This window comes from Pogoniulus pusillus, chromosome 11 (assembly GCF_015220805.1).
Source record: "Pogoniulus pusillus isolate bPogPus1 chromosome 11, bPogPus1.pri, whole genome shotgun sequence".
In the NCBI taxonomy this organism is placed as follows: Eukaryota; Metazoa; Chordata; class Aves; order Piciformes; family Lybiidae; genus Pogoniulus; species Pogoniulus pusillus.
In genome coordinates, this window is record NC_087274.1 from 3240419 (window position 1) to 3256579 (window position 16161).

Consider the following 16161-nt stretch of genomic DNA (forward strand, 5'->3'; position numbering starts at 1 on the left):
GAGGAAACATCAAAATCTGTTTCTCTAAGTGATGGGAGAGGAGAAGATTGCATTAATTACAGTGTTCAGCACTGCCAATAAAATCTATTTCCTTCCCTCTATGTAATAAGCAGAGGTGAACTGAAAGCCTAATTGAACCTTGTAGAAAACCTGCAGGTAGCAATTATTGTTTCAAAGGAGATCTACTTTAAAGACCCAAAAACCTGAAGCCCTGCAAGATTCTACCCTAAAGCCATAAACAATACCCAAACCCTAAAGGAGAAAGAAAACCAAAACCAACCCCAAAAAAACCCTACAGCAACAGCAAGAAAACACTTAGCTAAACCTAAAGGATGGCATCTGGGAAGGAGAACTCACAAACAGAGCAGAGTTTGCTTTAGGAAATGATTAGAACACTCTTGCTGCTTGCTATGATTAGGTCAGTAATAGAGAGCTGCTTATTATTAACCCTTATTATTAAGAGTTATTACTAAGCATGAAGCACATGTAAAAGGTAATCCATCCCATCCTATCCATAAAAGAACTTTTAAGGGCTGCTTCTTTTCATTCTGCAGCCCCAAGTTGTGGTGCTTTGTTGTTGTAATTAAAACTGCTTAGTTTAAGACTAAATCTCACTTTGATTCCCTCGGGAGTTATTCTGGAGCAATCAGGAAGTCTCCTGGGGCTGCAATTTATGTTAGTGAGTACAACAAATGCTTTCTTCCATTGACTGCCCTAGACTGCAGGCTCTAAATAGAGGCAGGTAAAGAAGACTGGAAGGGATTTCAGGTTTGTTTTACAGTCCAGGTTAACCAATCTCATGGTAAAATAGCAGTAGCAGAGTCAGTTCACCGGGAAACTTCGGAGGGGTCGGTGATAGCTTCAACTGAACTGAACAAACAATGGCACCCTGGATCACAGAATAATCTCATGGAGATTAAAAAGTCACAAAAATATTATTAAAGTTATTATTATTACTATTATTATTATTATTCATTAATTATTATTAAAGACAAAAAAGAATTCAGCCTGGAGTTGACCACATGCTACGTAGCAAAGCTCCTAGAGATCTGGGCCACCACTGAAGAGCGTTTAAACCTTGGGCTTGCTTACAGGATCAAGTTCAGGAAGCCTCAGGGTTGAATTGAATTTTGTCCCCCACTCCCAACTTCTTTCTGTTGTACTTCCCAAACCATCTCTCCCAAACTTTTTTTTTCCTCCTTCCCTGGGCTGCTGCTTCAGTGCCTCACATTGCTGAGCTCCCCGAAGCTCCCCGAAGGCAGTGGGGCAGAGCAAGGAGGAGCAGTCCCTTAGGGTTGAGCACTGTTATCTCCCCTCCCCACAAGGATGAAATATTGGGGGTTAGGATTTAGCTTTTTGCTTTCCAGACCACATGTTAGAGTGTTTCTAACACAGCAAAGGGGGAAAGGGAGCGAGAGGGCAGTGGGAAGATACAAAACTCTCTAACGTACCAAAAAAGGGCTAAGTTTAGACAAGTCAGTGGTGACTTCTAGAAGAGTAAGTGGGCACCATACACTAATTCATCTCCCATGAAGACAACACATCTCTGCTGAAAAGCCCAAATCCTCAAAAAGTGGCCTCCCCCTTCCCCCCACCCCCACCCCAAACCTTACCCCATCTAACCCTACAATTTCCAGGCCCAGATGGAATCGAGAAGGCAAAAGCTTAAAAACTGTAGGGTTAAAAACCATTCCCTGCTGTGGGATTTGTTCCTGTTGGGTCGTTTCATGCTACATTTTCTACCATGGAGTGTACAAATTGGGGGTTGACATAAGAGAAGCCTTCAAAATCTGTTTGGTCTATGTTGGCAATGACCAGCTGGTCCGGAGGTGTCAGCACCGGCTGGCCCCGCGTGAAGAACTTGTCGAAGTTCTCAGCACCTTTGCCACACTGCAAGAGAAAAACAAGAGGCAAAATAAATGAGGAAGGAAGGAAGGAAGGAGGGAAGGAGGGAAGGAAGGAAGGAAGGAAGGAAGGAAGGAAGGAAGAAAGAAAGAAAGAAAGAAAGAAAGAAAGAAAGAAAGAAAGAAAGAAAGAAAGAAAGAAAGAAAGAAAGAAAGAAAGAAAGAAAGAAAGAAAGAAAGAAAGAAAGAAAGAAAGAAAGAAGGAAGGAGGGAAAGAAGGAGGGAAGGAGGGAAGGAGGGAAGGAGGGAGGGAAGGAAGGAAGGAAGGAAGGAAGGAAGGAAGGAAGGAAGGAAGGAAGGAAGGAAGGAAGGAAGGAAGGAAGGAAGGAAGGAAGGAAGGAAGGAAGGAAGGAGGGAGGGAAGGAAGGAAGGAAGGAGGGAAGGAAGGAAGGAAGGAAGGAGGGAGGGAGGGAGGGAGGGAAGGAAGGAAGGAAGGAAGGAAGGAAGGAAGGAAGGAAGGAAGGAAGGAAGGAAGGAAGGAAGGAAGGAAGGAAGGAAGGAAGGAAGGAAGGAAAGAAAGAAAGAAAGAAAGAAAGAAAGAAAGAAAGAAAGAAAGAAAGAAAGAAAGAAAGAAAGAAAGAAAGAGAAAGAAAGAGAAAGAAAGAAAGAAAGAAAGAAAGAAAGAAAGAAAGAAAGAAAGAAAGAAAGAAAGAAAGAGAAAGAAAGAAAGAAAGAAGAAAAGAAAGAAAGAAAGGAAGGAAGGAAGAAAGAAAGGAAGGCAGGCAGGCTGAAAAAACTATCATAGAATCACTGAATGGTTTAGGTTGGGAGAGACCTCAAAGCTCAGCCAGTTCCAACCCCCTCAGTATAGGCAGGAACACCTCCCACTAGAACAGGTCGTTCAAGACCTCATTCAACCTGGCCTTGAACACCTCCAGGGAGGTTGTGGAGCACAGAAGCAGAGAATGTGATCTTTGACAGCACAAAAAGTGCTCTGAACTCAAATGACAGCAGAGTTGTGGGCCAGGAGTGTGTCCTGGGAATGGGTCTTTGTTCCACGATGTGCTACCTTCTGTTTCCTCCTTACTTTGTCCAAGAGAAGAGCCATGTCTCCCACAACCCAGCAAGGCAACTGAAGGCAACTCATTCAGAGCAGAAAACAAATGAGGTTTGCAGAAAGGAGAGGTTTGGGTAATGCAGAAAACACTTGAGAGGCAGGGAGGTATGACTGGAGGCAATGAAAAGGTGGGAGCTGAACAAAATTAGCTTGGGAGCAGGAAAAAAAACATGCCTGAGCAAAGCTGAGTCTTGTGGAGAGGTGTAAAGGGAAGTGTTAAATCTGCTTATCTCCAAACTAACTGCACTAACAGACCTTGGAGCAGTGTGGTTCTACGATCAAGGCACCAAGGGGTTCTTCCCCTTGTCCCTGACCCTCTCTGCTCCATCCATGCCTACATTACACCTCCCTCTACATTTGGAGGGTGGCATCACAACATTACCTTCAGACCTGGAGGACAGCTTGGAAAAGGTAGCAAATGGCTCAGTCACAGACCCACACTAAACATGGATCTGTCTGGACTAACGAGCACAAATAAAGCTGTTCAGTCTGGAGAGAAGAAGGCTCTGAAGTGAGCTTACTGTGGCCTTCCAGTATCTTAAGTCACTTACTAACACTAAATATAGATCTGCCTGGACTAATGAGCACAAATAAAACTGTTCAGTCTGGGGAGAAGGTGGCTCTGAGGTGATCTTATTGTGGCCTTCCAGTATCTTAAGGGGACCTACAAGAAAGCTGGGGGGGGACTTTTTAGGCTGCCAGGTAGTGATAGGACTGAGGGGAATGGAACACAGCTGGAAATGGGTGATTGGATCTTAGGAAGAACATAGAACATAGAACATAGAATCAACCAGGTTGGAAGAGACCTCCAAGATCATCCAGTCCAACCTAGCACCCAGCCCTAATCCGTCAACTAGACCATGGCACTAAGTGCCTCATCCAGGCTTTGCTTGAAGACCCCCAGGGACGGTGCCTCCACCACCTCCCTGGGCAGCCCATTCCAATGCCAATCACTCTCTCTGTGAAGAACTTCTTCCTAATATCCAGCCTTTACCTACCCTGGCACAACTTGAGACTGTGTCCCCTTGTCCTATTGCTGGTTGCCTGGGAGAAGAAGTTCTTCAGCATGAGGGTGCTGAGACCCTGGAATGGGTTGCCCAGGGAAGTGGTTGAAGCCTTATCCCTGGAGGTGTTTAAGGCCAGGCTGGATGAGGCTCTGGACAGCCTGATCTAGTGTGAGGTGTCCCTGCCCATGGCAGGGGGATTGGAACTGGCTGATCCTTGTGGTCCCTTCCAACCCTGACTGATTCTATGATTCACAGGGGAAACCAACAGAAGAGAGGCCCATGAAAGGAATTCAAGGGCAAGGTGTTTGGCTGGCTTGGAAACAGCTCCCTCACAGCTTCCAACCTTGTTGCAAAGCACCTGGCACATCCTGGACTGGGACACATTGCATGACCTGAGCTGCAGAGAACTTCTGCTGCCTCAGGCATGAACTGGTTCATATTTCAGATGAAAAATGCACGCTCAGGCAGTGGCCTGCAGCTCTCACAGAAGGACATTTGTTCAGTCTTGGAAGGGCACCAGCAGAGGAACACTTCCAGGGGTTAAAGGCTGATGGTGATCTGCTCTTTTCATCCATGGTGCTGCACTGGCCCAGCACCCTGCTGCCCACTGAAGCCAACACATTTTGGTACAGAACCTCTGGAACAGGAATGGGCAGAGCTGAAGCTTGACAGCTCTGCGTGACTGTAATGGAAGTTGGTGGACCCCCAAATTAACAGTCACACAGTAGTCAGCTCAGAGCAGGCACAAAAGGGCTATTTATAGGGGGAAGACCTTTAGCTAAACCCATGTTCTGCAGACATGCATCATCCTTCCACAGCTTTGTGCTCTTTCCCCTTTTCTCCTTCTCCTTCTCCTTTCTTGTTCAGCAAGTGGAAGGCATTCACACAAGCTGGAGGTGGAAAGCAAATTCCCCTACTCCACAAGGTCTCAACCTAGTACTAGTGGAGGCTAAGGAAGAACTCCTGTGACATCAGAGTACCTTTTGGGTCTGAATGTAACAACTGATCAGTAAGTTTCACTCTTCAGTTATCTACTTGCTTTTACATGAAAAAGCAGCACTGCTCTTGTGTTAATGCAGAACTGAAAGGACTCCTACAATTCTTCAGCTTACAAATGTGAGTCAAATGTCCTTGCCAAACAACCACTCTATGCCTGTAGCCTGTGAAATGTCAATCTGGAAGGAAACACATTTAAAGTGACCAACTGCTGACCCAAAATCTGCAGCAGGGCGTTGGGAGTGAGAAGCAGCCTGTGTGCAATAGCAGCAGGACTATTCCTGCTCCAGCAGGCTTCCAGGAGGGGACTGGACCTACAAAGGTTTAGTGAAGAAACACCCACCCCAAACAGAGCCTATAAATACTTCCATGTCTTCAGACAGAAGGATGGTGCAGCTTTTGCTTTCTATGACCAATATAAATCATAGAATCATGGAATCAAGCAGGCTGGAAGAGACCTCTAAGATCATCCAGCCCAACCTAGCACCCAGCCCTAGCCAAGCAACCAGACCATGGCACTAAGTGCCCCATCCAGGCTTTCCCTCAACACCTACAGGCACAGCAACTCCACCACCTCCCTGGGCAGCCCATTCCAATGCCAATCACTCTCTCTGCCAGGAACTTCCTCCTAACATCCAGCCTAGACCTACCCTGGCACAACTTGAGACTGTGTCCCCTTGTTCTGTTGCTGCTTGCCTGGCAGCAGAGTCCAACCCCACCTGGCTACAGCCTCCCTGCAGGTAGCTGCAGACAGCAATGAGCTCTGCCCTGAGCCTCCTCTGCTGCAGGCTGCACACCCCCAGCTCCCTCAGCCTCTCCTCACAGGGCTGTGCTCCAGGCCCCTCCCCAGCCTTGCTGCCCTTCTCTGGACACCTTCCAGCACCTCAACATCTCTCTTGAATTGAGGAGCCCAGAACTGGACACAGCACTCAAGGTGCAGCCTGAGCAGTGCTGAGCACAGGGGCAGAAGAACCTCCCTTGTCCTGCTGCCCACACTGCTCCTGAGCCAGCCCAGGATGCCATTGGCTCTGCTGCCCACCTGGGCACACTCCTGGCTCCTGTTCAGCTCCTCTCTGTCAGCACCCACAGGGCCCTCTCTGCATGGCTGCTCTCAGCCTCTCTGTCCCCAGCCTGTAGTGCTGCTTGGGGTTGTTGTGACCCAAAATAGAACCAGCAATCACAACAAACAAGTTCTGAGGAGAGTAAGTAAATTCAGACTTGGATCTTAGATGGCTTTCAGCTGGAGAAGTTGAGCTCCATGTGAATAAGCCTTGATGTGTTTTAAGCAGCAGCCCCTAGAAACAAATCAGGCCATGATGACCACATACATAGCACAGCTGCTCTCAACAGGAGCCAGGATCTGCATTGAAACAGCCTGTGATGGAAGCAGACCACACTTGAAGCTCTGAGTACTCTCATGCTGGTATGACTTTTAACTTCAAGGAGAGCCCAAGCACTCCATTGCTGAGCTAATAAAACTTAGAGATGTCAAGGTAGATTTGCTTTATGAGCTCTTTAAATGTGACTCAGGAAGCATGTAATGAAAATCTGCTGTAAACCATGCTCTAAAGAGGTGCAGCTCCTCCTGGGACAGCCAGCTCAGGGGACTGGCTGGGCAGGGCTGGCAGCACCAGGAGTCCTAACTACTTACACTGCTACCTGTGTGTAAAATCCACACCATATGAAAAGGGCTTTTTCCCTGGCACAAAACACTCCTCTGAGCATGCAGCTATGATTCTGGTGATGTGAAAACATCATTTGTATGCCAACAAAAAGGATTATAGAAGCATAGAATCAACCAGGTTGGAAGAGACCTCCGAGATCAGCCAGTCCAACCTAGCATCCAGCCCTAGCCAGTCAACCAGACCATGGCACTAAGTGCCCCAGCCAGGCTTGGCTTCAACACCTCCAGGGACGGTGACTCCACCACCTCCCTGGGCAGCCCATTCCAATGCCAATCACTCTCTCTGACAACAACTTCCTCCTAACATCCAGCCTAGACCTGCCCTAGTACAACTTGAGACTATGTCCCCTTCTTCTGTTGCTGGGTGCCTGGGAGAAGAGCCCAACCCCACCTGGCTACAGCCTCCCTGCAGGTAGCTGCAGACAGCAATGAGCTCTGCCCTGAGCCTCCTCTTCTGCAGGCTGCACACTCCCAGCTCCCTCAGCCTCTCCTCATAGGGTTTGTGTTCCAGGCCCCTCCCCAGCCTTGCTGCCCTTCCCTGGACACCTTCCAGCACCTTAACATCTCTTTTGAATTGAGGAGCCCAGAACTGGACACAGCACTCAAGGTGTGGCCTGAGCAGTGCTGAGCACATCTTTCACTTGTTTGAGTTGCTAAAGCATCCCTACAGATCTACGAGCACAGACAAACCAGGGATTAATACTAACCATTACAAACAAAGCAGGGATCCCCCAGTTAAAAGTGATATAGAACTGCTTAAGAGTCCAGCACAGAGCCACAAAGATGATGAAGGGAATGGAGCATCTCTCTTACGAGGAGAGCCTGAGGGAGCTGGGGCTTGGAGCTTGTAGAAGAGGAGACTGAGAGGTGACCTCAGCAATGGTTATAAAGATGAGTGGCAGGAGGCTGGAGCCAGGCTCTGCTGGGTGCTGCCCAGTGACAGCACAAGGGGCACTGGGTGCATGCTGAGGCATAGGAAGCTTCATTTAAACATGAGGAGGAAGTTTTCCCTCTGAGGGTGACAGAGCCCTGGAACAGGCTGCCTAGAGGGGTTGTGGAGTCTCCCTCTCTGGAGAGATTCAAACCCTGCCTGGATGCACTGCTGTGTGATCTGCTCTAGGTGATGCTGCTCTGGCAGGGGGGTTGGACTGGATGAACTTTCAAGGTCCCTTCCAGCCCCTGCCACTCTGTGATCATACTGCAGACTTGTCAGATTCTGTCACTTGAGGGTGGGGAGTACAAACCCCCTGTGCTGCATAGCCCACGGTGGAGGAAACTCCCCCCAGCACTCAGATACCTTTCATGACTGACTTGAGCTGCTGCTCAGAGGCAGCCAGCTTACTAACTCCCAAGCGGCTGCTGCGAGTATGGCATTTCCCCCTGCTTTCAACTCCTCCTGCAGTGCCTGCCTCTTGAAGTCAAGGCTCAAACTGCCGAGAGCCACTTTCCCCCCTCCCCAAGGAACAAAGCACACTGGGCTATGCTGCAGGGTGCCAAAACATTAGCAGCTTCACAGACTGGTCTGACATGATCTTATTTTAGAGGTGTCCCAGATTCTCAGCACCACCAATCTCCCCTGCACGGCAAAAGCATGACTGCAGACACACTGAGCGAGGGAAGGACTTGGCATCTCACTCACCACTTTAGGCTTGAAAGGTGGCTGAATCTCTCTGTTTTCCAGTTTTTCCCAGTCAATTCTCCTGAAGAAAGCATGTTCCCTGATGTCTCTTTCACCTTCCAGGCCACAGCCAAGGCGTTTTGCAGGATGTTTAGTCATCAGCTGTTAGGAAGTAAGAGGCGAATGATTAAGTGCAATGCTGGGATGGAAGTGAGACACTGACTTTGCCCAGGCTGTGATGCTCTCACTCCTCTCTTGCAAGGGGCAAGCTGCTAAGAAAATTGTTTTGAAAGGCCAAAAGTGGTTTTTTGTTTTGTTTTGAAGGTGAGTTTTCTTGTTTGATCACTGGTGACAGCACAACAGCAGCAAAATTAAGGGCTGCACTTGAGACCCTTTCCCAGTTCAGCAGAGGTTTCTGTTGGAGGTGTGGATGGGCAGGTGATGCCCAGGGCACTCTGCCATCCCTTTAGCTCACTCTGGAGCTTTCCCTTTGGTCTTTCAGTTCAGGCTCATGATTGTCCAGAACAGCTTCTGCCCTAGCCAGGTGGGGGGTGGCCTCTTCTGCCAGGCAAGCAGCAACAGAACAAGGGGACATAGTCTCAAGTTGTGCTGGGGGAAGTGTAAGTTGGATGTTAGGAAGAAGTTCTTCACAGAGAGAGTGATTGGCATTGGAATGGGCTGCCCAGGGAGGTGGTGGAGTCTCTTTCCTTGGAGGTGTTGAAGAAAAGCCTGGCTGAGGCACTTAGTGCCATGGTCTGGTTGAGTGGATAGGGCTGGGTGCTAGGTTGGAGTGGATGATCTTGGAGGTCTCTTCCAACCTGGCTGATTCTAAGATTCTGTGATTCTACCCCAGCAATCAATTAAACACAATAAATTCCAGTATCCTAAAGCTGTCCAAAGTACTACATCCCCCCAGCCCCCTGCTGTCATTTTTCTGGCCCTGCTGGAGAGAAGACATTACAGAGCTTACAGTTTCTTGGCACTCAGCTGACAATACCTAATCTGTGTTTCCTCTCTTGCATCCCTAATGACATTTTGGTCAATACTGTATCCAGATGCATAGATGGAGCAGATCTGGGGGGGAGGGTGGAAAATCCTCAAACCCACCAGCATTGCCTGATTGGAACCAGTAAGATGCTCCCTGGAATAGGCTTCCCAGAGAGGCTTGTGGGGTCTCCTTCTCTGGAGCCTTTCAAGGCCTGTCTGGATGTGTTCCTCTGTGATCTGTGTTAGATAGCATTGTCCTGCTGTGGCAGGGGGGTTGGACTGGATGATCTCCTTGGGTCCTTTCCAACCCCTGACATCCTGTGAGGCTGTGATCCCAATTAACAAACTCCTCACATTATTTTTTAATCACAGAATCATGAAATCATTTTGGTTGGAAAAAGCCTTTAAGATCATCCAACCACTAACCCAACACCACCATGGCCACTAAACCATGTCCCACACTGCCATGTCCACACCAGGACTTAAGCATCACAGCCTTCAACTCTCAGCTCCAGGACTGGGGGGCACTTTTTAAAGCCCTTTTACAACTTGGCCATGAGTAATCTGCTGCAGGGAGTGACACCTCAAGAGATCTCTTTAAAATCTCAGCTGTACTGCTTTAGCCTCCCTCCAAATGTTGAGTTGATCTGATTCCAACTCTGAACCTAAAATACAAGCAGTTCTCAGCAGCCTTTGGGAAGTGGCTGGGAACCACATCCTGCCTCGAGCTGAACAGCAGCTTGCTCATGATGGTGAACTCTTCTAAAGCCCTTGCTGTGCAGCAGGTGACACAGGAGGATGTGAACATTGGTCCCAGTGGCTTTAGAATCACAGAATCATAGAATCAAGCAGGTTGGAAGAGACCTCCAAGCTCAGCCAGCCCAACCTAGCACCCAGCTCCAGCCAGTCAACCAGACCATGGCACTAAGTGCCCCAGCCAGGCTTGGCTTCAACACCTCCAGCTACAGAGACTCCACCACCTCCCTGGGCAGCCCATTCCAATGCCAATCACTCTCTCTGACAACAACTTCCTAACAACATCCAGCCTGTACTTCTCCTGGCACAAGTTGAGACTCTGTCCCCTTGTTCTGGTTGCCTGGGAGAAGAGGCCACCCCCTACCTGGCTACAGCCTCCCTTCAGGTAGTTGTAGACAGCAACAAGCTCTGCCCTGAGCCTCCTCTTCTGCAGGCTGCACACCCCCAGCTCCCTCAGCTTCTCCTTATAGGGTTTGTGCTCCAGGCCCCTCCCCAGCCTTGCTGCCCTTCTCTGGACACCTTCCAGCACCTCAGCATCTCTCTGCAATGGAGGAGCCCAGAACTGGACACAGCACTCAAGGTGTGGCCTGAGCAGTGCTGAGTACAGGGGCAGAAGACCCTCCCTTGTCCTGCTGGCCACACTGCTCCTGAGCCAGCCCAGGATGCCACTGGCTCTGCTGCCCACCTGGGCACACTGCTGCCTCAGCTTCAGCTACTCTCTACCAGCATTCCCAGGTCCCTTTCTTCCTGGCTGCTCTCGGCCACTCTGTCCCCATCCTGTAGTGCTGCTTGGGGTTGTTGTGGCCAAAGTGTAGAACCCTGCACTTGGCCTTGTTCAATCTCATCCCATTGGCCTCTGCCCACCCATGCAGCCTGTCAAGCTCCCTCTGCAGGGCTCTCATGCCCTCCAATGGATCAAAACCTGCTCCTAGCTTGGTGTCATCTGCAAACTTACTGATGCTGGACTCAATCCCTGGTCCAGATCATCAATAAAGATATTGAACAGGGCTGGGCTGAGCACTGATCCTTGGGGAACACCACTAGTGCCAGCTGCCAGCTGGATATGGCACCATTAACTCTTTTCTGAAGCTGTTGCATTTACCAAACCCACTGAGCTCTGCACCAGTAGAATGAACGTTGAGCAGACAATTCAAAAGCACAGTGGGCAGGTTCCTCTGGCCTGATGGTGCTCTGTCCAAAGACTGCTGAGCTGCTGCTGACTCCAAGGCTGAGAATCTTTTTCATACTGGCTTCTTAGCTCTGGTAGAACACTCACTGAAAGCTGGGATCAAACTGTTAGCTTAATAGAGATGATGAACATCTATTCACACAGAGATGATAGCCCAAGCCAAACTCATGAAGTCAAACAAGACCAAGTGCAAGGTCTGTAGCTAGGGCAAAGCAATACCAATACAGGCTGGGCAGTGAGTGGCTGGAGAGCAGCCCTGAGGAGAGGGTCTTGGGGGTGCTGCTGGAGGAGAAGCTCCACAGGAGCCAGCAGTGTGCACCTGCAGCCCAGAAAGCCAAGCAGAGCCTGGGCTGCAGCAGCAGAAGTGTGGCCAGCAGGGCCAGGGAGGTGATGCTCCCTCTCTGCTCTGCTCTGCTGAGACCCCACCTGGAGTCCTGCATCCAGTTCTGGAGCCCCTGGGACAAGAGGGCTGTGGAGATGCTGGAGTGTGTCCAGAGCAGGGCCAGGAGGATGCAGCAGCTCTGCTGTGAGAAGAGACTAAGGGAGTTTGGGCTGTTCAGTCTGCAGAGGAGAAGGCTCCCAGGTGACCTTCTTGTGACCTTCCAGTATCTTAAGGGGACATACAAGAAAGCTGAGGTGGGACTCTTTAGGCTGCCAGGTAGTGATAGGACAGGGGGGAATGGAACAAAGCTAGAAGTGGGTAGATTGAGACTGGATGTTAGGAAGAAGTTCTTCAGCATGAGGGTGCTGAGCCCCTGGAATGGGTTGCCCAGAGAGGTGGTGGAAGCACCAGGCCAGGCTGATCTAGTGTAAGGTGTCCCTGCCCATGGCAGGGGGGTTGGAACTGGCTGATCTTTGTGGTCCCTTCCAACCCTGACTGATTCTATGTCAGGTCAGTGGCCTGACCTTAAACCTAGAGGTATGATGCAGTTTTCTGACCTCCCTTTGGATAAGCAGCAGCAAGCAGGACTGCTGAAGAAGGCCACTTAGATCCACTGCAAATGATGATGGTTAATGTATGATTTTTCAGGACAAGGGCATTTTGTTGGCCAGCATGTTCACACTGGGATAGCATCCAAAATTCAGGAGGTCTTTCTCTTTTAGCTTGTTCTAAATGGGTTTTGTTGTTGTTGTTTTTAATGATTTATCCTAAAAGGATTTCTCTCCAGCTCAAGTACAACACTTCATCAGTGGTTGCAGAGGAAAGGAAGACAAGTAAACATCAAATTAACCCACACTAAGTGCTGTGATATTTTATCATTGCAAGTGAGCCATCAAATAAAACTTTACAGGCAGTGGTTTGGAAAAGGCACAGGCTACACAGCAGGTGCTGCTTTGAGGCTGACTGAAATGTTTTACTGAGAGAATCAGAGAATCAGGCAGGGTTGGAAAGGACCACAAGGAGCAGCCAGTGCAACCCCCCTGCCATAGGCAGGGACACCCTACCCTAGAGCAGGCTGCTCACAGCCTCAGCCAGCCTGGCCTTAAACACCTCCAGCCATGGGGCCTCAACCACCTCCCTGGGCAACCCATTCCAGCCTCTCCCCACTCTCCTGCTCAACAACTTCCTCCTCACCTCCAGCCTGACTCTCCCCACCTCCAGCTTTGCTCCGTTCCTCCCTGTCCTGGCACTCCCTGAGAGCCTCAGAAGTCTCTCCCCAGCTTTTTTTGGAGGCCCCTTCAGATCCTGGCAGGCCACAAGAAGGTCCCCTGGGAGCCTCCTCTGCTCCAGCCTGCACAGTCCCAAATCTTTCAGTCTGTGCTCACAGCAGAGCTGCTGCAGCCTCTCAGCATCCTCCTGGCCCTGCTCTGGACACACTCCAGCATCTCCACAGCCCTCTTGTCCCAGGGGCTCCAGAGCTGGATGCAGGACTCCAGGTGGGGTCTCAGCAGAGCAGAGCAGAGAGGGAGAATCCCCTCCCTGGCCCTGCTGGCCACACTTCTGCTGCTGCAGCCCAGGCTCTGCTTGGCTTTCTGGGCTGCAAGTGCACACTGCTGGCTCCTGTTGAGCTTCTCCTCCAGCAGCACTCCAACACCTCCACATTGTTCTTGTAATGGGGGCTCCAGAACTGGATGCAGTACTCCAGGTGGGCTCTCAGCAGAGCTGAGTAGAGGGGGAAAATCCCCTCCCTCGCCCTGCTGGCCTCACTTCTGATGCAGCCCAGGCTCTGGTTGGCCCTCTGGGCCCTCTTTCAGTCTGTCCTCATAGCAGAGGTAACTGGGAGAAATTAAATGCTTAGCTGTGAGAAGAAAGAAAACAACCTGTGCCCTGTATCACCCACTCTTGTGCTGAGAAATGCAACTAGTCAACATACAGGTAAGGCACTCACTGCTCACACACTGCTCTGCTCTCACTGCTGCCTGTGCCTTCTTTCTGGCAGTCTGGTCTCTGTGGCTGTCTTTGCCTTAACTCTCCAATCCACCTAACCCTTTTCCCTCTAACCTCCTTGCTGTCTTTTTGACATCTCACCTCAGCTCTCCAGGTTTATCATGTGAGATACACGTGGGTTGATCTGGTTATGTGTGAAGGGAAGGAAAGAGGGAGAGGAAAGGGGGTTTGGGTGGGGAGCCCTCCTGGGAACTCTGTTTCTGAGAGGGGTATTGTGCTTCTGTGTTACTTTTAACTTGTACATAACTGTAGGTATTTGTCTATATCTGCTTGTATATTGTGCTAAGCTGTACATATAGCTTCAGGCTTTAACTTCCAGCTGGCTGAGTCTAGTCTGGGTGATTTTCTGAAGTGGAGGGAGGAGGGGGGTGGGTAACTAACCAAACCATCACACAGTACTCCAGGGAATCATAAAGAGTCAAAGGAAAGGCAAATGAATTCTTTTTTCCTGAGCTAATTCCCTGAAGTCAAATCTGATCTTTTCCTTAAAAAAAGGAAACAGAAACAAAAAAGGAAACAGGAAAAGAGAAGGAGAAAGAAAAAGAAAATAAAAAGAAGAAAGAGGAGAAAAGAAAAAGAAAAAGAGGAGAAAAGAAGAAGAAAAAGGAAAAAGAGAATAAAAGGAAAAGGAAAAAGAGGAGAAAAGAAAAAGAACAGAAAAGAGGGAAAAAAGAGAGAGAAAAGAAAAATCAAAAGAGGAAAAAAGAAAAAGAGCAGAAGAGGAGAAAGGAGAAGAGAAGAGAAGAAAAAAGAAATTAAGAGAAGGGAGGAGAAAAGAGAAGGAAAATAAAGCAAAAGAGGAGAGAAAGAAAAGAAAGGAAAAGAAGAGAAAAGAAAAGAAAGGAAAAGAAAAGAAGATAAAAGAAAAGAGAAAAGAAAAGGAAAGAAAAGAAAAGAAAAGAAAAGAAAAGAAAAGAAAAGAAAAGAAAAGAAAAGAAAAGAAAAGAAAAGAAAAGAAAAGAAAAGAAAAGAAAAGAAAAGAAAAGAAAAGAAAAGGAAGAAAAAAAGAAGAAAAAATAAAAGAGAAGAGAAATAAGAAAACAATGAAGAGAGGAGAAAAGAGAAGAAAAGAGAAGAGAGGAGAAAGGAGAAGAAAAGAGAAGAGAGGAGAAAAGAGAAGAGAGGGGAAGAGAGGAGAGGAGAGGAGAGGAGAGGAGAGGAGAGGAGAGGAGAGGAGAGGAGAGGAGAGGAGAGGAGAGGAGAGGAGAGGAGAGGAGAGGAGAGGAGAGGAGAGGAGAGGAGAGGAGAGGAGAGGAGAGGAGAGGAGAGGAGAGGAGAGGAGAGGAGAGGAGAGGAGAGGAGAGGAGAGGAGAGGAGAGGAGAGGAGAGGAGAGGAGAGGAGAGGAGAGGAGAGGAGAGGAGAGGAGAGGAGAGGAGAGGAGAGGAGAGGAGAGGAGAGGAGAGGAGAGGAGAGGAGAGGAGAGGAGAGGAGAGGAGAGGAGAGGAGAGGAGAGGAGAGGAGAGGAGAGGAGAGGAGAGGAGAGGAGAGGAGAGGAGAGGAGAGGAGAGGAGAGGAGAGGAGAGGAGAGGAGAGGAGAGGAGAGGAGAGGAGAGGAGAGGAGAGGAGAGGAGAGGAGAGGAGAGGAGAGGAGAGGAGAGGAGAGGAGAGGAGAGGAGAGGAGAGGAGAGGAGAGGAGAGGAGAGGAGAGGAGAGGAGAGGAGAGGAGAGGAGAGGAGAGGAGAGGAGAGGAGAGGAGAGGAGAGGAGGAGGAGAGGAGAGGAGGAGGAGAGGAGAGGAGAGGAGAGGAGAGGAGAGGAGAGGAGAGGAGAGGAGAGGAGAGGAGAGGAGAGGAGAGGAGAGGAGAGGAGAGGAGAGGAGAGGAGAGGAGAGGAGAGGAGAGGAGAGGAGAGGAGAGGAGAGGAGAGGAGAGGAGAGGAGAGGAGAGGAGAGGAGAGGAGAGGAGAGGAGAGGAGAGGAGAGGAGAGGAGAGGAGAGGAGAGGAGAGGAGAGGAGAGGAGAGGAGAGGAGAGGAGAGGAGAGGAGAGGAGAGGAGAGGAGAGGAGAGGAGAGGAGAGGAGAGGAGAGGAGAGGAAGCAAAAAACAAGAAAAGAAAGGAAAAGGCAAGATTGAAAGAAGAGCAATGGAATGACTTCGAGTTTAGGATGTATTTTAAGCACACAGGTTACCACTGGGTCAGGATCTCCCCCCAGCTTCCTTGCATTTACACTAAGTACTTTCACACAAGCTCACCTTTATCTACATTTACCAACAATCCTTATCACCTCCTCTGCTCTGCTGCTGTCATTGGGCATCCTGGGCTGAGGACTGACTGCAGTGTCTGGTGTCCATCTCCTCACACTACAGACTCAGGGTTGTGCACCAAGGGTTGGTGGGTGGAGACGTTTCAGACCATTGCCCTCTTTCTAACTTCTGCTTGGGCTTTGACAGCTGCTGACTCTTGACATTGGTTGTGGCCATAAAACAAGCAGGCAGAGTGGGAGGAGCTGAACACTTAGTGACCCCCAGTGAGGAGCACTCCACCACATGGAGCTCAGCACCACCTGACAGAAGTTGCACTTAAAAATACGACAGCGCCGCCTCAGAGCCAGACACAAATTTAGTCATTCACAAGG

The 16161-nt window shown here is 49.5% G+C and overlaps 1 protein-coding gene across 5 annotated transcripts in view; it reads right to left on the reverse strand.

Moving 5' to 3' along the window:
• Positions 1 to 1200: 1200 nt before the first annotated feature.
• PRKCA (protein kinase C alpha) overlaps positions 1201 to 16161 on the reverse strand; it is a 242300-nt gene continuing 227339 nt past the window's right edge. For all 5 annotated transcript variants that reach the window (XM_064150617.1, XM_064150619.1, XM_064150618.1 and 2 more), the window contains 2 exons: positions 8288 to 8428; positions 1201 to 1890 (listed from right to left, as the gene is read on the reverse strand). In XM_064150617.1, the coding sequence (XP_064006687.1) occupies positions 1726 to 1890; positions 8288 to 8428 (306 nt within the window). In that variant the 3' untranslated portion in view covers positions 1201 to 1725. The remainder of the gene's footprint in view (positions 1891 to 8287; positions 8429 to 16161) is intronic.